Source organism: Daucus carota, chromosome 4 (genome assembly GCF_001625215.2).
Source record: "Daucus carota subsp. sativus chromosome 4, DH1 v3.0, whole genome shotgun sequence".
NCBI lineage: Eukaryota > Viridiplantae > Streptophyta > Magnoliopsida > Apiales > Apiaceae > Daucus > Daucus carota.
In genome coordinates this window covers 40874308-40897425 of record NC_030384.2, presented here as the reverse complement: position 1 = coordinate 40897425, position 23118 = coordinate 40874308, and the positions used below count along the sequence as shown (strand labels likewise).

General features: G+C 34.9%; 3 protein-coding genes across 4 annotated transcripts in view; 2 read left to right on the top strand and 1 right to left on the bottom strand.

The window, feature by feature from the left end:
- Positions 1 to 4782: 4782 nt before the first annotated feature.
- Positions 4783 to 11186, top strand: LOC108219015 (protein LONGIFOLIA 1). Of its 2 annotated transcripts, none has more exons than XM_064091377.1 (6): positions 4783 to 4981; positions 5241 to 5677; positions 6270 to 6346; positions 6708 to 8765; positions 8849 to 8999; positions 10207 to 11186. In XM_064091377.1, exons 2-6 carry the CDS (start codon positions 5527 to 5529, stop codon positions 11043 to 11045), a joined length of 3276 nt encoding a protein of 1091 aa, XP_063947447.1. In that variant the 5' UTR covers positions 4783 to 4981; positions 5241 to 5526; the 3' UTR covers positions 11046 to 11186. The 2 variants fall into 2 exon arrangements, with proteins under 2 accessions (XP_063947447.1, XP_017247733.1); XM_017392244.2 differs by having other exon boundaries at positions 5172 to 5677.
- A 3508-nt stretch (positions 11187 to 14694) lies between these two features.
- LOC108216873 (leucine-rich repeat receptor-like kinase protein CLV1a) lies at positions 14695 to 17053 on the top strand. The gene has a single exon (XM_017389728.2). It carries the CDS (start codon positions 14864 to 14866, stop codon positions 16856 to 16858), a length of 1995 nt encoding a protein of 664 aa, XP_017245217.1. The 5' UTR covers positions 14695 to 14863; the 3' UTR covers positions 16859 to 17053.
- A 2576-nt stretch (positions 17054 to 19629) lies between these two features.
- Positions 19630 to 23118, bottom strand: part of LOC108217679 (midasin) — a 36166-nt gene continuing 32677 nt past the window's right edge. The window contains 6 exon segments of the mRNA XM_017390556.2: positions 19630 to 19942; positions 20097 to 20222; positions 20310 to 20408; positions 20495 to 20674; positions 20900 to 21181; positions 21264 to 23009. Coding sequence (XP_017246045.2) covers positions 19910 to 19942; positions 20097 to 20222; positions 20310 to 20408; positions 20495 to 20674; positions 20900 to 21181; positions 21264 to 23009 — 2466 coding nt within the window. The 3' untranslated portion in view covers positions 19630 to 19909.

The window sequence follows — 23118 nt, the reverse complement described above, 5'->3', positions numbered from 1 at the left end:
TACAGAAAAGTTTCAAGTTACCTGACAAGACTATACAAATAATGAAGCAATCTCTTACTTGGGTTAGACCATACAAAACTTATCTCTCTGTCTCGGGGTCGAGACCTCCTCCGTTGCCGTTCTCGACGGCGAGGACTCCGTCAGCTCCGGATTCGAACGCCGGAGATGCACTCCACCAACCAGAGGAACTTAAACTTTGCCTCAGAATTCCTCACAACCATTCATGAGGGGATTGGGAAAAGTCTCTTAACATTTACAGGAAAATTATCGATCTAGAGTTTAGAGGCCGTTTGGGAGGAAAAACTTATGAGTTATGAATTCATTTTAAATTGTTTGTTGGGATAATTTATATGACTTGTGAATACTAAAATATGATAAGAGAAATAAATTTGATAAATTATTTATTTTAGTAAAAAAAATTATTTTTATTTAAAAATTATAAAAATAAGATCGTTTAAGTAACTTAATGAACTTGCTCTTTGCAACATTTGATAATCGATACAGACTATCCGGACAAACTAAAAATAATATAATCCGATAGTTTGAGCAAAGAAGTACCTAATATGATTGGAATCATTTTGCAGCTCGCCACACCATGTGCTTCCATTTCACTCTGTGCATGTGCTGCCTACTTTGATCCTCCACTTTCTGTTAGAGCTGGCCAAATGAGCGGTTTCGAACCGCTCGTTCGGAACCGAACCGTCAAATTATTCGTCAAAATTCGACCCGTAACGAATTTGAACCGGCCCGGACCGGCTCGTTAAATATTCCGAATCGAATACGAATCAGGATATAAGAAATCGTAACCGGCCCGCGAATTACCGAGCTAAGTCCTCTCAAATTAATTGTAAAATACTTTTTTAATTAATAAAATTGTACAGAGGTACCGTCCTCTTTTATTTTATTTTATTTAATATATATGATAATTTGCGGTTTAATTAATATAACTTTACAGTTCACAAATTAAAGCAAGTAACAAGCGAATCGAACGAATCATTCGGCCCGCCCATGAGTTCCAGGCTTCCAGGACACTAAATATGCTTTGTTTCATGCTTTATTTTATTTTATCCTAACTTCTTTTCTCTTGACTTCTTTTATTTATAAAATAAAATGATTATTTAAAACAAATATTTGATTAAAAAACATAAAAAATAAAATAAAAATGAACCGTTTCAACTCGTGAACCCACGAATCGGTTCACGAGTTGATTCGTTACGAATCGGCCCGGAACCGGACCGGCCCGCGTAATCAGACGGGCCGGTTACGAATCATATATCTGTAACCCGGCCGGATAAAAATTCGGCCCGGCCGCCCCGGACCGCCCGTTTGGCCGGCACTACTTTCTGTTATACTTAGGGGTGAGCAAAACCGAACCGGAACCGAAAAACCGGACCGAACCGTGTAAATTCGGTTCGGTTCGGTCCTAATTTTCTGAAAGTTCGGTCCATTCGGTCCGGACCGAATAGACCGAAATAAAGTTCGGTCCGGTCCGTAAAAAATTATTTTGGTCCGGACCGAATAGACCGAATTGTCCAAAATATATATAATTTTAATTCATATTTATATTATATATGTATCTTATATGTTATAATTATAATATTTAGTTTGTAAATTTAATTATATGTATCTTTAATGAATTGGGGGTGATTAATTAATATGAAAATTTTAAAATAAATCATGAAATATAATATTTTTTTATTTTTAAAATAATTTCGGTTCGGTCCGGACCGGATCGAACCGAATTATTTCGGTTCGGTCCGGTTCGGTCCATTATAAAACTTCGATCCGGTTCGGTCCGAAAAAAATCTAAACTTCGGTTCTCGGTCTATTCGGTTCGGTCCGGTTTTGGACCGAACCGACCGAATGCTCACCCTTAGTTATACTGTAGCCTATAGGACTACAGGAGTTCTATTTTTTTGTGCATCCTTCTTTTTGTTTTTACTCATCAACGTGACACTGAATCGTCAACTGTTTTCCCTTCACCAGCGTGCATATGAACATATGTCCTGTTCAATCCCACGCGCGTGACTATCTAGGGACGGATGTACATCATGATCCTGTTTGGAAATTAGAGGTTTGGAGGAAAATTAAAGATTTGACAACTAAAATAAGCTAATATTAATGTTTGGTAGTTAGCGAATTGAGATAGATATTTGGATTCAAAAAACTAATTTTGAAAAAGTTACTTTAAAGAATTTTTTGGATTAGCGTTTTAGTTTATGTCAGAAAAAACTAATCAATTAGCTATTTACCAAACAGTTTTATGAGACACAGCTAATTCAATCCGCTAGTTAAAACATCTAATTCAATGAGCTGGTCAAAACAACCAATTCGATCCGTTAATTTTCAAATATGGCCATGTAGTTTGGGGCAGTTGTCCTGATAGTCTCAAAATTTTGATACATTTTATATTTGTAAAATATTAGGTGTTCCAAAAAACCAACAACTTAATCGTTTCTCTAAACTGTTTTTTTCCTTCTAAAAAATAATCTAATTTTTTTTATTATTATTTTGATCTGATCCCGTGCATAAAATTTTCGTAGAACTGAATAAAGCAGAGACATCTTTCTCGAATCTTATTTGCATTCATAATTGATAAAAACAACGGCATGCCCCTTGATGAGATGACTTGATGCTAGGCTTGCTAGCATATACGTGCATGTGCTCGTACGTGTAAAGGCACAACTTTGAGGAGATTCGGTGTATTTGATTATCCCTCAACTTCATGATGTCTGATTCTTGGCTGCCAAATTTGGTTGATTAAAAGTCTAATAACGTCGTATGATTAAAAGATAAATTATTTTGTTACGGGTCGATGTATGATCTATTTTTTTTAATACAAATGTAGATTTATAGTTGACTAAGCACATGGGAACACATATATACTCGGGGCTTCTGAATCAAAGTGGAGGTAAGTAGCTTCCATTGACATTCCAGTTTAGGAGTCTTCTTAATTCTCTAATAAGATTTGTTTGCATGGCATGTTTCCTCGAATTTGACAATGTGTTTATTTATTCAAATAGTTTTTATAAAGCAATGCCTCCTTAAGTTTAGTTAACTGTATTTCATTACCTAATTCTGCAAGTATTATAAATGTGCAACTTGTGCAAGTTGCCATTTCACAATCAAGAAGTAGAGCATATATTTTTTAATTATTTTTTATATAGTGCAAGACTCTTCTCCTTAACAAGGTTGGCAACCGTATGACCGGATTTAAAAAGAAAGTTAATAATATTTTAAGATGGATTATAAGTGATAAATAAATTATGATTTATAAGTTATTAAAATATTTGAATAAACATAATTTATAATTTTTTTAAGTATTCAAATAATTTTAATTTAAAATATTTGATGATTTAAGGAAGTGGATTGTTATCGGAAAAGAAGATTGGAAAAATGATTAGGCTGCAAAAGAAAAATTAGCCTTCTTAATTTCTTGCTCTGAATATTTACTCTGTAACTTATTTTTTAAAAAAATTATAAAATTATATTTTACGAGACTGCCTTTTGGCGATTAAGAATAGAGTATTGGTGAGGTAAGGAGATGGAATTTGCAGTTGGGAAGTGATGGGTTATCTCTATCATATGACAAAAATCACATGCCCATGCAGACATTTCCGGTGGTTGCAGGCCCACCATCCCACATGTTTATGTACAATCCCCCTCTGCATTCTCACCCATCCTCCCCTACCTCAACAATTACACATCTAATCAGACTAGGCCTGGATCGGGTTTGGATCGGATCGACCTAAATCCATATCCATATCCATTTAATTTAGCGGATTCGGATTCGGATCGGATCGGGACCGGATTTTTTTTAAGCAGATCCATATCCATATCCATTCGGATCACGGATCTCGGATCGGATATCCGATCCATTTACTTACTACTTATATATATTTTTTATAAGACTTTAACATTACCTAAAATACAAATAAAACCAATAAATAACAATGTTAAAATTTAAATTACAAAGTCAAACATTACATCTCAAGTCTCAAAACAAATTACAAACTAAATTGTTTATAAATAAAATTTAAAAGGATCTGTGAGTTTTCAAAACAGTTTTATATTCCAAGACCCAGGTCACCAAACATACCAAACATACTAGATGACTAGCAGAGACTGGGCCTGTGAATTTTTAGTTGGTTTTATATTCAAATAATCAATTTGTAATGTATGTTGTAATTTGTAAATACTTATCAAGAATAAAATATATTATTATATAATATGATATATATATATATATATATATATATATATATATATATATATATATATTAAATATATATTAACCGGATCGGGTTATAAACGGATCGGATCACACTAAATCCATATCCGGTCCATTTATTATCGGATTTTTTTAATCGGATCAAATTTCGGATCGGATTTTTTTTTTACCAAATCCATATCCGCTAAAATGACCTCGGATCGGATCGGGTCGGATCGGATTTTCGCTCCATTGACAGGCCTAAATCAGACCACAATTTGTTCTTATTTTATTGTTTGAAATAATAAACTTATTTTTTTTGTTGGGATCAATGAAAAAAATTATTTTATCGAGTTTATTATTTTATTGAGAATAAAAATATATTATTTACATTGTATTGGGACTAGAATAAAATATTATGGATATTACCTAATCGATTATTACTTAATCGAGGTTCTGACTTAATTTTTTTATATACCTGTATCGATTTCTTAACTGCTTATTTTTGTTGGGCACTCTACAACTACAACACAGTTGCTTATGTGTCTCTGCATAGAATATAGATACATTATCATTATAAGAATAATTGAATACTATAATTTGCTAACTCTCACTCTCAGCAACATTTATTACTAACATTAAACCATTTCCAATTACAGTCTCATCTGGGCTGTCTTTGGTTTTTTCTTCTGTTTACACCTGCTCTTGATTCTTCCACAGATTTGCCTTGCACTCATGAGTTGTGCATTATTTTCTTCAGACAATACAAAGGTAACAATCTTCATTATATATATACATCTTAATTTCCTTTGGTTGATGTCTTTTGTTAACTTCTCTTCATGTGTGTTCTTGGGGTTGATTTTGTATTATCATCTTGTTTCACCTACATTTTGAATAAAGAAATGTACAAATTTGTTGAATAATTGTTGGAAATATTGTGTTCATTTGTTCTCAACTGCAGAGACCAAATTGGCTTCTGGAAAGATTTGTGAAATCTTGAATAGTTGAATTTATTGATTTCTTGGTTTAGTTAATAAAGCTCCAACCTTTATGAGTTTGGATGTGGGCTGAAGAATGTGAAGTTCTTGGATTTGGGATTTGGCATTACTTTCCATTTTACTAGGATTTGTATTGGGGGTCTTTGGTATTGAAGATTCTGAATTGAATTCATATGGAAATCAATAAGACTCATCTCGGATTGCGGTGGAAGAGTTTGTATTAGTATTTCTAAAGGAGCCTTGGATCCAAGGTTGTCAAATAATTGACTATTACATAGTTGTCAAATTTCAGTAGTGTAGTGGAGGGAAAAGGAGATAATGGCTGCAAAGATTTTGCAATCACTTTCAGAGGAAAATCCGGAGTTGTCGAAGCAAATAGGATGCATGACCGGAATTTTCCAGCTATTTGATCGTCAACATTTAGCGACTGGTAGGCGCATCACAGGTCACCCGAGAAGACTTCCTCCTGGTAATCTCTGTCGATTAACTTGTGTTCATTGCTTTATTTGATTATACATAGCTGTCAATCATAATTTCATACATTGTTTTTTTTTTTGGACAGATAATTTCATACATTGTTGAAACATAGAAATTGGTTAATTATTTCTTTCACTCAGAATGTCGAACAATAACTGTGTGGACCATGAAAATTGATCTAATTGATTGTTTGAATATAATGCTTTTGGCATCAGCTGTCAGTTATATACTTATATCTCTTAATTGAATTTTTCATGATGAAATAATGGTAATGTTTTCAGGATATTTTCTATATTCTAATTTATCACCAGTTTCTGTGAGGAAACCACCTACTCTAGTACCTCTATTATTTTATGTATATAGAATCTTGGCCTATCTATTCCGGATTCTTCAATCGGCAGATAGCTAGTAATTAAAGGTGACTAATTTTTGTTCATTCCTATATCAGAGAGCTGTAAAAGCCTTCCTTATAGAGTTATAGTTGCAAAATGTAATCGTGCTTTGGTCTCTTTGTTGTCTTCCTTTTTCTTTGTAAACTGCAATCGTTTCTGATCATTAAATGTTAACGTTGATCTCGCCTGCAGGTGACTCCGAATATGACTACAGCACTAGTGGTACAAATATAAATAAGAATAACAGATACTACAGACGTCCGACAGTGGTAAACACTTTAATTACTCTTTTTTCTCTACTTAATGTTGTTTGGAGTCAACTCCTAATATAGGTTAAATATTATTATAACTAATGTGTGTATTATATGATGATTTTTATATAAATTTTAAGAGGAAACTCTGTATATCCTAAACTGTATTGGAAGTTGTTTCTCAGTGAGCAAAAAGAAAGGGTTTTGTTTTGACAGTACAGATGGTCATGTAATTTTGCATTTTCTTGCTAAGGATATGTTCTCAAAATTAACTATTTCAAGTGAAAGATGTCCTATTAATTACTCTTAAGGATTTACCTCTGTTGTTGCTGGTATCGTCATTGTAGATAAGAGTCTGATAACTCCCTTTCTTTGGCAGGAAAATCAGTCAAACAAACATAACATTGAGAAACAAAGATTATCCACAGAAACGTCTAGACCTTCGTTTTCCTCTTCATCCCGTTCGTCTTCTTTCTCCTCTCTCGACTTTAACAGAACAGCTCAACCAGAGCCCTTATCCTTTGATCGTATGATTTTTTCTGAAGTCCCTTCGAAGGAACAAGCGTTAAGCCAGTCAAGCGCATCTCCACATTCTGAGCGTCAAGTCTCTAATCTTCGTGATGTGGTCAGGGACTCCATGTACAGAGAACTCCGTGAAGTATCAGTTAAAACTAATAAAAAAGAGGCAGCATCTGATTCTTTGGTGAAGCGAAGGGACTCACCGAGACCGCTTCATTTATCCAAAAGCAATGATGAATTTTATAGACATGGCCGCGATGAAAGACATAATATGCCGGTCGATCTTGAGGAGCCTCTTAAATTTATTTCTGAAGTTCGAGATGCACGACCTTGGTATTTGGATGAACCTAGTAAACTCTCAAGGTCGTCATCCTACCAATTCAGAGATGGATCTTCATATTTAAATCCAAAGGACGCTCCACGCTATTCATATGATGAAAGGGGAAAAAGTCACTTATCTTACTATTCACAGGACAGTATGAACCAAACCTTAAAGCTAAAAGAACTACCAAGGCTATCATTGGACAGCAGAGAGAGTTCAATGCGGAGTTTCAATTCCGACACACAATCTAGCTTTATGTCAAAGGGTATGCAGGACAGTGGGAATTATACTGAGCAGATTCTCTTACGTCAGCACCAAACATTCGAATCTCAGCAACGACCTCCCAGCGTCGTAGCAAAGTTGATGGGATTGGACTCAGTGCCAAATTCTGCATCCAACATAGATAACAAGATTGGAACTAATCCTGTCAAAGAATCTGAAGCCTCTTCAAGCTCCTCAAAAGCAACTAATGCATACAGATCGATACAACCATTTGATTATTCTAGGAACTCTTTGAAGGAACCAACATCACCCCGCTGGAGAAATCCCAATCCAGTTAAGAAACCCCTATCAAGAGTTTCTGTTGAACCAGCACCATGGCATCTGCTTGACGGGACTCGAGGGTCTCAGAAGGCGGTTCCTAGAAATTTGAAAGCTCTGGGAAAAGCTCCGAGCTCCTTTCCTTCCGTTTACAGTGAGATAGAAAATAGATTGAAAGATCTTGAATTTAGACAATCCGGAAAGGATCTCAGAGCTCTTAAACAGATACTTCAATCAATGCAGATGAAGGGGCTGGTAGACACCAGCAAAGAAGGACATCGAGACCATGAACAAATGTACACAGCTCCCGATCAAAATACAAGAGAGATGAACCAAAAACAGAAACAGAATGATAATGTTTCTAGTCATACTTCCCAGAGATCCATTTCTTTAAGGACATCTGAATCTCCGATTGTCATCATGAAACCTGCAAAACTTGTAGAAAAATCTGGGAGCCGTACTTCATCAGCAGTGCCACTTGGCCGCTTGTCCATCAAATCTAGGCGACAGGGCTATGACTATCTTGATAAGACAATTGGTTCAGTTACTAGCAAAATGGATAAGGATCAGATTTATAAGTCTACTCACAGAGACCACACTGAGACATCTACCAACATGAAAGTCAATGTCAGAACTCCAAAAACACAAATATCAACGAGACACCAACAGGTGCACACAGAAAGCACAACCAGTTCGGTACAGAGCTCAGCATCAATCAGCCCAAGACTGCAACAAAAGAAACATGATTTGGAGAAGCGATCCCGACCTCCTATGTCTCCATCTAATTCCAGTAAATTAAAGAAGCAACAATCAAACAAGCAGCAACGAGAGTCAAGTTCACCTGGTGGGAGACATCGAGCTAAATCCTCAATTTTGCAAGAAAGTGATCATCAAATCAGCGAAAACAGTACTGGAGCGAGGAAATCAAATTACAGAGTGAACATTAACTCTTTGGTTTCTAATGAAGTCAACAGTGCAGTAAGGCCCAGTGGAATTAGTGGCAACCAGAGTTCATTAATGCAGACTGCAAAGTACTCTAAAAGCCGTGTAGCGAAGGTAGGTATTTCAAACCAATACAATTTCATTTGGACATTCAGTTTACTAGAGGAGTGACATTTTACCTATATTATTTGTTTCAGAAATCAAGTGTGATTAGAAATGATGATGATTCAGTGGCAGAACTTGGTACAACTTCCCCTGAATATCCCAGTCCCGTATCGGTCCTTGACGGTGCAGTATATATTGATAATGAATCATCACGTTTGAATGAAATCCTAGTGACTATCAAAAGTAAGATTCTTCTTACTAAATCATAAATTTCTTAATACTATCAGTACATTAAGATTTACTCCACATTTTTTAGTCTACAGTTATGCAGTTCTTCTGTGGTGTTGAAATCTCGAATTGATGACCAGTCCTACTTTCAACCTTATATTTATTTAAAAAAGCCTAAACCACCTCTGTCAAAGCTGTATGATTGTGTAATATTGTAGGATTTAAATATATATATGAGTTTTCACATGCATGACTATGTGGATGCTAATGGGTAGCATAAAAATAATGTGGGTAATGTAGTATGTAGGCATAGCTTGTTCTCATTATCATACAAAGCTAAAGCCTTTTTAACGAATATATCCATGTTCATAGGAGCCTTTAATTGATTTAAGTGGTCTAAAAATCTATAAATTGAGCTACAAATTATAGGGTTATTTGCATTTTGCATCTCTTTGATTTTAGCTATATGCACTTTGCACCTAGGAGTTCTATGATAAACACTTTGCATCCCCTAACTTAAAAATCCGTCACACTTTGGACCCTTTAGACGCTTTTCCGTCATGTTTTGACCGTTGTTGGTAACTAAGAGTAATTTAAATATTTCATATTAAAAGAAAGATTTATTTACATTTTGCTTCCCTTGAGTTTCAGCTAAATGCATTATGGGCACAATAGTTATACTAAAATAATCATTGACCATTTTCTCTATTATTATTGACGAGGTTTTACTTTTGCAATTTGACAAGCATATTAACTGGATCTAAAAGTACACAATTTAATATAATCCTTGTTATTATCTTATAATTATGTACAATGTTCGTTATAATAAAAGAGGTGAAATTACTTCCCTTGTATCATGTAGTAAGCACTCTGAATATATTAACATATTCTGAATATTTAATTAAAAAAAATTTTGGGTGTAAAGTGCATTTATCCTAAGCCAAAAGGGTGAAAATTGCAAATAATGCAGATACGGAGAGTTTTACCCCTATCAACTTTGACGTTAGCGGCTAAACATGACGGAAAGGGTTCAAAGTTTAGCACGTCAAATAGTGTAGGGATGTAAAGTGTTTGTTGTGAATGTATTGGGTGTAAAGTGCATTTATACTGAACTAAAGGGGTGAAAATTGTAAATAAGTCTAAGTTATATTGGTTATAAATGTGAACAAAAACTCTGTGAGTTCTATTACTGAACCTCACTTGTTGCATTGTATACTTGCAGATAATTCTTTGTCGAATTTAAGTGACAACATAACAAAAGAGCAGTTTCATCCAGTTGATAACAATGTATCTAGAACCGAGGAATCTGTTCTTGCACCTCATGTTAATCGACAGAAACTACAAAGCATTGATCACTTGGTACAGAAACTCAGAAGATTGAACTCGGGCCATGATGAAGCCCGGACAGATTATATTGCATCTCTTTGTGAGAACACAAATCCTGATGACAGATACATATCTGAGATATTGTTAGCTTCTGGTCTGCTCCTCAAGGATCTTGGCTCAAACTTGACAACCTTCCAGTTTCACCAATCAGGCCAACCAATTAACCCTGAGTTATTCTTGGTATTGGAACAAACCAAAGCTAGTAATCGACTCAAGGAAGACTGTAGAGCAGAAAAGGTTGTGCAACTGAAGCCTGACAATGAAAAAACCCACAGAAAACTCATCTTTGATGCTGTTAATGAAGTTCTAACCACAAAGTTGGCTTTCCTCAGACAGTCTACGGAACCTTGGATTCAGCCTCTGACTGTAACAGGGAAGACCCTCAATGCACAAAAGCTCCTTAGAGAATTGTGTTTTGAAATTGAGCAGCTTCAAGCCAAGAAACAGGCTTGCAGCTTGGAGGATGAGGATGATGGGCTAAAAAGCATCTTGTGGGAAGATGTGCTGCATCCATCGGAAAGTTTTACAGATTTTCAAGGAGAAATATCAGGGTTGGTATTGGATATCGAGAGATCGCTCTTCAAAGACTTGGTTGGAGAGATTGTTACCAGTGAGGCTGCTAACGTGCGAGTAAAAACCACTAGTAGGCTTTGTAGGCAATTGTTTGTGAACTAGTTAGCCATTATTCCTTAATTGTCTACAAATTTGATCTCTCTGGACTGAGAATTTGATGGATTTTCCATAACTTGTATTAGGAGCAATGCAAATACGAAATTTTAAAATTTTGTTTATAAGATGTTTTCTTTCAAATTTTCATTTGTGTTCTAGGCTAGCTAATAGTAGATTCAGTTGGTATTTCGCTGTTCTATACTTCTATAGTTATTTCCAGATACTAGAAAGCTAGGTTGTATACAATTCTTTTTTCATGCCCAGATATTAGTAAAAACCGTATAAAACAAGGATGCATATTCTTCTCAGTTTATTTCTTACCATTGAACTGAATCCTACATGTAGAATGAAAACTAGTTCAAAACTCTGGTTGACTTTCTACGAATTTAAGAGCACATAAAAGTATCAAAAACAAGCAATGGCCAACTTATACACCCCAGTGAAAATCATCCGACAACATATTTTAAGACTCTGGTAAGTTAGCAGTCCAGCACCCCAATACTAAAAGAGATGTACTGACAATCGAATTTGAACTCCGTGCAAAGCACAAACCATATGCTAGTATGCATAAGTTGTGACGCAAGCACAGCCACCATGGTGAAGCTTAGATGACCAATGGAAAAAGAAACAACAGAACATATATCAATCCAATTTTGTGTTAATTACCAGTTTGACAGCGGTACCAAACAAAAAAAAGTGGTTTCAAATAAAAATCAGATCATCCTTTAACATAACCCAGACTTTTATGAAGGGAGATAAATCAGACCCTACTACATAAACAACAAGAAAAGTCTCCCAACAGGTTACTAGATAGGGTAATTTATAGACTCAAGTCTGGATCTGTCATGCTCTTCAAATGGCCATGAGCTCACCAAAATTCCGCATGAAAACAATGGAGCCGGCAAACAGCCCAACAGCACGAAGCAATTTCTGCAAATGAGAAAAAAAAATTCGAAATTTTAATTACAAGTGAAAGTAGGAAATCAACTGTTATGTCCAGCAAAAATAGCTCAGCCATCATGATCAAGGCCTGAAATAATATCAACAACAATACTAAAAAAGAGCCACACACCAACTTCAAGTGAGGAAAGGGTAACTATAATTAGGTTGACAAACTTGAGGAAATTAAATCACACGATTGAACACTTTGATTTGGTTTTTCAATTTTTAAAACTGATAGCAAGTAACTTGTTTGCTCTTAAACTTTTACAGTAGCATTTCAATTAAAGTACAAAAACCCCAGACTATATAATTTAGGACATCATAGCTTACAAATAAAAATGTAGATATGAAATCACCTCTGCAACAGTTTGCACATCTATCAAAATATTTGTAAACTCAAATGCTACATAGGTTACTTGAGTTTTTGTCACAGTTGAAGGGATGAATTTATTGTTACTTTAAATGCAATTTGGAATCCATTCCAAAAATCACACAACATCTTTGACACACAGAACTTGGTGTCCTTGCCATTAGAAAAAGAATACACATTTACACCAAATGTAATTTATTTGATTATTAAATAAAAAATATGTGAAAACAGGAATAAACAGGAATAAACATGATTTATATCATAGTGCCCACCATTCTCATCAAAAACTATCAAGTAACTACCCGATCTCCACGGGGACTCATTTAAGCCACTATAATAACTATATATATATATATATATATATATATATATATATATATATATATATATATATATATATATCACTCTATTAAATCTTAAAAAAATATTATTAAAAAGTTAACAAACGGATGATGTGTTTGCTACAATTTTTTATATTTCTTTGTAATCTTCGGTCCTAATTCTTTTTTGTAATCTATGTGGCTCACACATCATCTGTCGATTAGAATTGCATTAAGTATTATGTTAATTATATTTCAAGATTCAACACAATGATATATATAGTGATTCTAGTGGCTAAAATGAGTCACCGTGGAGATCGGTAGTCACTTGATAGTTTTTGGCGAGACAATGGGCACTTTGATATAAAACCCGGGCTTAACAATAGAGAAATACTGATTAAATAAATTTGATCAGGATCACATTTCAAACTGATAATCACAAACACAATGTTCACAAAACTTTTTTTCCATGAGATATAAATTCCATTTCCCTCCGAAACCAATCCTTCACAAATATTTTTCATGTTTTCACTTTTCAGGAACACCAGTCATGTCCATGAAGCAAAAGGCAATCAATTTTTCAGCAGCCATTTTTTCATTGTCAAGTACATTTAAAAATCCAGTTGATTTGAAAAACTTACCGAGGGACCATAGAAACACGAATATCATACCTAATCTAATTCTTGAGCATATCAAGATTCAAAATGGGCAGAATCCCACAATCTCAACCCAATTTTTATCCAAATAAAATAAAACTTTCTTCAGTCAATCAGCTTTGTGTCAGGTACTACTAAATAAACAAAAAATCTTAACCCCAATCAAACTTTTAATTTTCTCACAATCATAAAATTCACAACATCACGTATCAATTTCAAACATAAAAATAAATACTTAACATAAAATAAAATAAAAAAGAATATATAAATGAATTGTACGAAAAGTGAGTATACCTTGTTGTTGTTCCAATTTGGCTTGTCATAAACTTCAGAGTTGAAGAAAGCTTTGATCTTTTTAATCGATACCATACTCTCCGCCATTGCAGAGTATATTTTTGTGTGTAAAGAGATGAAGTAGCTAGGGTTTATGATTTGGGGGTTTAGTTGATAATATTATTTTGAAATTATCTTGGGCCGTGTTATACAACCCTAAATATTTGCGGGCTTAAAGAAGTTTATACTGGGCCTGACTTTTTTCTTCCTTTCTTTTTTTTTTTTTCTCCCGAAAGTTTCTTTTATTCAGTATCCTTGCGGTTCTAGAACCGGATGATGATACTGGAATAGACAGTTAATTTATTATTTTTCTTTTTTTTTAAAATATAATTTTATATAATTTTTCAAATTTCCGTGGCCAATTTATGTGTAAGTAAAATGGGAAGAAAGGAGGGAATAACCTTTTAGGATGCGCCTGAAAATCATTCAGAATCTTTGGAGCTTTGTAACTTTACGATCCCTGAAGAACTTGACTTTGTCAACAAATGCAATATTGTAAAAAAGCAAAGTGTTAGATGCTTGGTTAAAATTTTTTCGGTGCCTTCCTTTATCATCTTCTTCCTTTTCCATTGTAAACTTTTGCAATTTGAGTTTTGTTAGCCTATGCCTATTCTAAAAATACTGTTAAGTGGGTACTTTACGACATTAGAAGATTTGTTGATATGCATGGAATGCCAAATTATGTTCCTAATAAGTTCATTAATATACATATAGGTCACAAAAATTCCGCTCTTTGCCATTTTCCATGCAATCCAAGTAAACGCGGGTGAATACAGGAGCGGATCTAAACAAAGTAGGAAGGGTGATCGGAGTTAGGTACTACTCCATCCATTTTGAAATATAAGTCGTTTGACTAAGTTTAAACACGTGTAACTAAGGTTCAAGACTTGGAAACGTGTGTGGAACTATGTGTTCCTTTGTATCCACCCCAGAAATATAGAGGAGACAATGACCGCGGCTCCCAACATCGAATCTGTTCCGTATAGCTATAGCTGAAACTTTTTTCTCCGTTGTGATTAAAGGCAAAACAAAGATAGGAACAACATGTAGCTCGGAGTGCAGAATCAATGCCAGTTAAATATTTAGCTAATGTTCTACAGCACTAGTTGCTCGCTTTTATATTATTGATAGTACTTTTATAGATACCAAAATTGATGAAGAAGAATGATATGGTCCAGTTCCACTGTTATTTAGCTTCATCCTATGATCACACAACATTCTGTTTTCATCAATCTTCCAAAAACAAAAATGAAACTATTTTACCTCATTTTTCTTTGCCTCTTATCATCCTCACATGCCAACTCATTATCAGATTTCCGAGCCTTAATGGACTTAAAAGCTTCGATGGTCGGCCCTAGCAGCTCTGGACTCCAGGACTGGTTTGCCAACTCATCATCGTCTTCTCCATCAGCACACTGCAGATTCACTGGAGTTAAGTGTGACAATAATTCAAGAGTTGTTGCTCTTGATATCTCAAATATTCCCCTCTTTGGTATCGTACCTCCAGAAATCGGACTTTTAGATAAACTTGTTACCCTAGTTCTCTTCTCAGACAATCTCACTGGTCCATTACCACCAGAGATGTCCAACTTGGTCTTGCTCAAGTTGATTAACATTTCCTATAATTTATTTAACGGTGACTTTCCTGGTGAAATAGTGGTTAATATGAAGGACCTAGAAGTGTTCGATGCTTACAACAACAACTTCACTGGGAGCCTTCCCACAGAATTTGTAAGTTTGAATAATCTAAAATCTCTGTCACTCGGTGGAAATTATTTCTCCGGAGAGATTCCTGAGGCCTACTCTAGGTTTCTGGCTCTGGAGACCTTAGCTTTACAAGGCAATAGTCTCCAAGGATTAATTCCGCCAAGTTTATCTCGTTTATCTACACTTCAGATTCTCAGACTAGGTTACTTTAATATGTTTCTTGGTGGAATTCCTCCGGAGTTTGGATTTTTGAGTTCTCTTCGACTTTTGGATATTGGCGGTGCTAATCTGACAGGGGAAATCCCTGCGAGTTTAGGGAATCTGAAGTTGTTACATACATTATTTCTTCAGTCTAATTTTCTCACAGGCAAACTTCCTCCAGAACTCTCTGGTTTGGTTAGTTTGATGATATTGGACTTGTCGTTGAATCAACTTACTGGTGAAATTCCACTGAGTTTCGTTGCACTAAATAATTTGACTACGATAAATCTGTTTCATAATCAATTTGTTGGACCTGTTCCGGATTTCATCAGTGATTATCCTAATCTGGAATCGCTCGCTATTTGGGATAATAATTTCAGTTTTGAATTGCCATCGGCTCTCGGGAGTAATGGCAACTTGAAGCAGGTTGATGTTAGTGGAAATCATCTTACAGGGGTGATACCAAAGCATTTGTGCAAAGGAGGCAGATTAATGTTTTTAATTTTAATGCAAAATTATTTCACTGGATCCATTCCGAATGAGCTAGGGAACTGTAAGTCGTTGATTCGTATACAAATTCAGAATAATTTCTTCAATGGTTCCATTCCTGCAGGATTCTTCAACATGCCAGCACTAGAAATTTTAGAGCTCAATGGTAACAATTTTTCTGGTGAACTTCCTGTGGATATTTCGGGTAATAAATTTCAGAGTCTTGTTATTAAAAACAATATGATCTCTGGGAAAATTCCTCCGGCTATTGGCAATTTGGTGAAGTTAGAACGATTAGAGCTTCAAGTGAACAACTTTTCAGGGGGTGTTCCAGAGGAAATTTCCAATTTGAGGATGCTCATGACTATCAACATTAGCGCCAACAACTTAACTGGTGATATTCCGGCCTCAATTGCTCGTTGCACCAAACTCATCTACATTGATCTAAGTCGAAACAGATTGAATTCTGAACTTCCTTCCCAACTTTCAATGTTACCAGATCTCAGTGTGCTTAATTTGTCTCAAAATCGATTGAGCGGTGAAATTCCACGTGAATTGGCATACATGAAGGGCCTAACAATATTGGACCTCTCCTACAACAATTTCTCTGGCAGGATTCCAGTGGATTGGCAACTCAAGGGCTTCAGCGACGAAATCTTGGCCGGGAACCCAAACCTCTGTACCCCTGACAAGATGAATTGTCCTCTTGTCACCAATTCATCAAACGCCTCTCACAGAACTATCACTTTTAATCTCTTTATCATTTTAATCATATTAGTCTTTGTGCTTTATTCGTGGTAGTAAGTGGAAACTTTTCTCTGAAGAAGGGGGAGCCAAGAGGAAGCTTGAGAAGTGCATCCAAAAGGCATGATTTTAAAGCTGAGGAAGTTATTAAAATTTAAATGATGCCGGGAAATGGACAAGTCCAGGTACTATGTTATATTATAACCAAGATTTTTTGTGGTGTTATATAATTAAACGTGATGTTATATAATATAGCATTCTGGTAAGACATGGAGACGCGTTTGATGTTAAACTTGATTTCAAATCTTGTAGAATGTTGTTGTAATAATACGAGCAAATAATATTTTATTATTATTCAAGATAGAAATATCATGAACACACACACACACACACACACATATATATATATATATGGGTTGCACTCCACACAGAACACTAACATTATCATAACATTTTTTCTTTCATAAAAAATGATTTGTTATGATTATAATTACATAGTTAAGCACTAACTAAATTTAATATATGAAATCTAACATCCAAATCTATCCAAATTATTAATATGAAATATTATAGAATCCAGAACAGAATCCAAAACAGAATTTAGAATAGAATCATGTATATATTCTTTACATGATCAATATCACATAGAATCATGTTATTTTTAATCCATAATTGTTGTTAAACATGCTAGATACTATTATTATTTACAATAAATGATTAATTAGCTTAAAGTTAGAATTTAATTCAAGTTTTAGATGAGATTCTATGTTCGATTCCAAAGTGTTCTTCTTTGTTCTTCTTTTAAAGGTGTTCTTTTTTGAGCAATGCCCTATATTATATATATATATATATATATATATATATATATATATATATATATATATATATATATATAAAACAAGGTCGCTTTCTTCTTACAACTTTTAAATTAGGGTTCGACAGCAGCACCTGCACATGCAAATAGTGTTGTATTTATTTATTATATTTTAAAATTATTTTTTTGAAGACATATAACGATGTAAAAGACATATATTTAGATTTAGCTGTTAAAATTTATTTAAAATTTAAGATTCTGCAGCAGTTCTAAGGTTATATATTAATGATTCTCTGTTTAGCGCGACCACATATTATGATAATATTATAAACTATGAGTAATCATATACTTCTGCATCCCACATCCCAGACACTAGTATACATTTTGAGAGACGGAGACGCGACACTGATTTTAACGCTTTGATAAAGTATAATTCTGCAACTTATTCTTAAGATTTTTTTTACTGTTTTATATTTTTATAAAAAAAGGAAAATTTTAAAAATAGGTTATAGTATTATATTTTATAACAGTCTTAAAATGCGTGCCGAACAATGAAAAAGAAACGTATACAATTGAATGGAATAGATGGAGTATGAAATATAGCTTGAATATTAAATCATTACAATTATATATTTTAAAAACTAAATAATTATATTCGAATAATAATGAACTTATGAAATAACAAAAATGTATATTATTTGTTTTATACATAAGATATTAATTATATATATTAAATCTGGAGTAGGTTTTGAGTTACATATCCGTATCATAAAATTCAAATTCAAAAAATGAGTTCGATAATATGCAACAGGGTTAATCCAAAAAATGAGTTCGACAATAAGCAATCGGGTTAAAAGGATCATCACCCTTGTTGGATAGTTAGAAATATTAATTTTATTTTCTTAACAAATATAGGTAACCAAAATTTTAATTCCAAAAATAATTAGGGATCTTTTTAAAAATACCCATCTGTAAAATTAGTTTTTTAAAAATACTACCATCTTTTTCATTGTTTTTAAAAATACCTTTTCATAAATTTTTTTTTTCAAAAATACGATTTGCAACTTTTGCAATCTTATTTGCAACCTTGGGCGGCGCAGCCGTAAAAGTTGCAAATGAGGTTGCAAAAGTTGCAAATGAGGTTGCAAAAGTTGCAAATAAAAATGGAAAGTTGCAACTGTTGCAACCTTGGGCGGCGCAGCCGTAAAAGTTGCAAATGAGGTTGCAAAAGTTGCAAATGAGGTTGCAAAAGTTGCAAATAAAAATGGAAAGTTGCAACTGTTGCAACTGCAATTGCAACTAGTTCAACTGAAAACTGTAAGTTGCAAATGAGGTTGCAAAAGTTGCAAATGAGGTTGCAAAAGTTGCAAATGAGGTTGCAACTGCAGTTGCAACTTTTGCAACCTCAGTTGCAACTAAATGCAACTGAAAACTGTAAGTAATAACAGATGTATGGTGTGCCCCTGGCGGGGCCATTAGATTACAATAGAATCAACTGAATGCAACCATATGCAACTGAATACAACCATATGCAACCATATATGCAATTATATATATATATATATATATATATATATATATCGATTCCGAAAATGAGGTCGAAAATGACATTTGAAAACTGGAACTTGAAATCAGGTTGCAACACGGCTGGCGCCGCCTGTAGTTGCAAATGAGGTTGCAAAAGTTGCAAACAGTATTTTTGAAAAAAAAATTTTGTGAAAAGGTATTTTTAAAAATAATTCTGGAAGGTAGTATTTTTGAAAACAATAAAAGAAAAGGTAGGTAGTTTTGTAGATTTCCCAAATAATTAACTAAAAATAACAAATTACAATCCGGTTAACCCATATATGTACCAATACTCAGAATGTCATATAAAAAAATAGAAATATACTTGTAAATTCACAAAGCCAAACAAATACCAGCCTCAAGATTTTAATGGACAAATCTGAAATTGGATTGACCAAAATCTGAGCTGGATAAACAAGTAAAATCCAAATTGAAAAAAAAAAACAAATACAAAAAAGATGCCTTGATCATTAAAATTGGAGAGCTGAGTAATATATATATATTATAAACAGCAACAGTGAATTACATGTACACAGTACTCGTTGCAACGCAAAAGCTCTCCAACTATCTACACTCTCCAACAGCCAAACCAGTACAATTACCAGGGTAATATTTCATTGGTCATAATCCCTTGGCTAGATTATAGTTATAGTTGTTGGATTCCAAAAATTTTATATAAGCACCACTTTGCTTAAATAGAAAACCGAATCAGTTAGTCATTGATTGGCTTAGTCCTTGTTATACTGCATAAGTTCAAACCACTGCAAAAGACCAAAATCATGAGATACGGTATTAGAACAAACATCTGTGACACCCCAAAAAAAATTGAAAAAAACATACAATATTTAAGTTTAACAATGATGAAGAACAATAAAGGAGACGAGAATACATCAATAATTTCAATCTAGGACTTACTTGTCTCAGCAGGTCAGCTAGTGTCCTAGGAAGTGCTTCTATATTCTTTAACAAGACATAAAATGGGAAAGGAAATGAATCCATGTACTTGGAGAATCTAACATTTCCACTCTGAAATGATGCTTCCTGTAGAAATACAATTTTTTGGTTAAATTGCATTGGAGATATTTACTTGTTTAGAAAGCAATGTCACATAGAAGTAGATTGAGGTACCATAAGGTCTGTTATGGATTCCTGTGGACTATCAAGCAGCAGAAATGCTACCATGCGCTTTTTACTCAATATATCTCTAACACACCGTTTTAAATTTTCCTGAATAGAAAGACAAACATTTAAGCAATGTAATTATAAGCTTGATATAACTATTAGCTCAAACAAGAATCATTTGAATAAGGTACCTTTTCATGAAACCGCCCATCAGCTATGATTAAAACCAGCTGCTGTAGTGGATTATGGCCAGAAGGAAGTCGAGCATTTGCTACAGCATCATCCAACTTGTTATTCAGATATTTCAAAAGATCAACCATTGGTTCATCTGCTATGGTGTTCTCTTGCTTAAATGTCAAACTTGAGAGCATCTGCACCATTAAAAAATTGAATATTAAGAACGATGGCCAGTATGGAATAGAATAACACGGTGAACAACCTGAATAAAATAACCAAAAAGGGCTAATTCTTGAGTTCTTTATGGGACTTTGCAGCCACAAGGACAAAAGACAACAATGTGAATACATGCTCCGTATTATGATCTTCCAGTTTTAAGCAAGTGCATGCATATGAAAGCAGTGTAACTAGAATATAACCTTAACACCAGCCTCCCCGTTAAAGGGCTGATCGAACTCGTGCAGTAATTTAATGTTTCCTTTCTTCCCAAAGCTTGCAACTGCCAAATTCCCCACTTCCAACTGAGACATTGCACGGCATACTGTCACCAAAGCCTCAATAGCAACATCTCCACAGTTGTTCTCCGACATGCTGCGAGAATCATCCACAGCAATGACAACTTGGTAATCACGTTTGTTGGCCCGAGTCCGTCTGAGCCATATCTTATCTTTTCGATACTGACTTGCAATGTATGCAATAACCTAAAAAATAACCCGAAGTTTAACAAGAGCACAGGCCAAAGTATTGATCCTCATAAGGTAACTTAAAACAAATTTAACATACCTTCTTCATGTTAATCCTTTTACCAGTCCTGTAATCACCTTGGAGCTTATTAGCTAGAGTAGGCTCCATGACCAAACGAAGCTGTTCAGCCAACTCCTGAGACAACCTTGTTGTACGCAATTCATATTTTCTCCAAAGAGCCTCACCACTCTCTTTGACGTCACTCGGCATTTCTTCAGTATTACAGGCTTTCCCCAGTTCATTGTCGCTTAGTGAAAGAGTTTTGATTTGATTTATATCCTCACTCATGTAAGACTTCCTCATGGACACTAAACTCTCTCCCAATATACTTGTGGGACCACCATCATCATGTATGTGGACTTCGGGGGATGCTTCTTCCTGCATATGCAAGTCTGTCATATCTATCTGTTTTTCAGACTTCTTTACATCATTCAATGCAAGGTTCTTAGAACAGTGTGATTCAGGTTGTTGATCAACATCCATTTCAGCCATGTCATCATTGCCTTCTCTATCCGCATTTTGATCATCGCCACAAACTTCAATTTCAGCAGTGTTGCTATTTATCTGGTCCGGCAATGCAGGTCCAAGTGCCTGAGCCGTTCCTTTTTCAACCTCGGACGTAAATCCATACTCATCAGCATCCTCGTCCGCATCCTCGTCTAATTTATCCAGCAGAGACTCTTCATTGCTTTCTTGTACATCTCCAGATACCTTCACTCTTTCTTTCCATTTTTCAAGTGCATCACCTACATTACGATAAGGATTTGGCTGAACTTTCTGAAGAGATGAAGATTCTACCTGCGGCATCTGGCTGTTGGGTAAATCATTACTCATTTTTCCACCATTAGATGATTCAGGTACAGCAATTTCACTCTCAGATGAACTAGGTAAGTTCCTAGATGGAGCGAGGTCATTTTGAATATCACTGGAATTAGACCATTTTGCTTCTAAAGAAACATCTCTTACCGCAGCTTGCAACTCGCATTGGGGTTGTGTTGCGGAATCTGTATTAGGTGCTTGATTGTCAGCAGCATCAGGTCCAGATAAATTCTTCTCTGGAGCCAACAGATCCATTTCCGTACTTTTGTCATTATTATTCTTTGAATCATCTACCTGTGAATTTTCCTCCAACCGTTCGTTTTTAGCTTCAGCCTCAGCTTCATCTGTCATTTCATCATTTGACTTGGTCTCTTCAACATTCATATTGTCTAACTTCTCATCAAGCTCCTCTTCTGGGCCAGTATCTTCCACATCATCAGCACCTTTTGATTCGTCCATGTCAATTTCATTGTCAGAACCTGTGTTTTTATCTTCAAACTTCAATCCAGTAGGATCTAAGTAAGCTTCTTCCTTTTCCATGTCCATGTCCTGCACATCTTCTGAACTCTCAGGATCTTCCTGGTCACCTTTATCATCATTGGGCTCATCGAAGTTATTAGGATCGGGATTTCCTGTTTCATCTGCCTCCGCTCCAGAATCTTCTTTAGCTCTAAGCTCTCTAGCAGTGGGATCTTCATCTTTTACTGATGGCCCAGACTCGTACTTCTCATTTTGCGTATTAGGATTATCATCATCATTCTTATCCCAGCATTTCTCATCAACAACTTCACTCTCATCCCCTGCATTGCCAATTTTCTGGTCAAGTTGCTCTTCCTCACCAGGTTCATCTTCCTCTTCAGAACCCTCACTGACACTGACTGCCTCGGCTTCAAAATCCTCCTCCATCTCTATTCCCTTCTTATCTTCACTTGGTACCTCTTTTGAAGCATCTTTCTCTTCGCTTGGCTGCAAAGGATACATAAATTAAGACTCAAGTATAACAATGTAAGTAACAACCAGGGATCGAAAGGACAACTCAAGTTTGTGAGTATGCACACAGTAATGTTTTCACAGC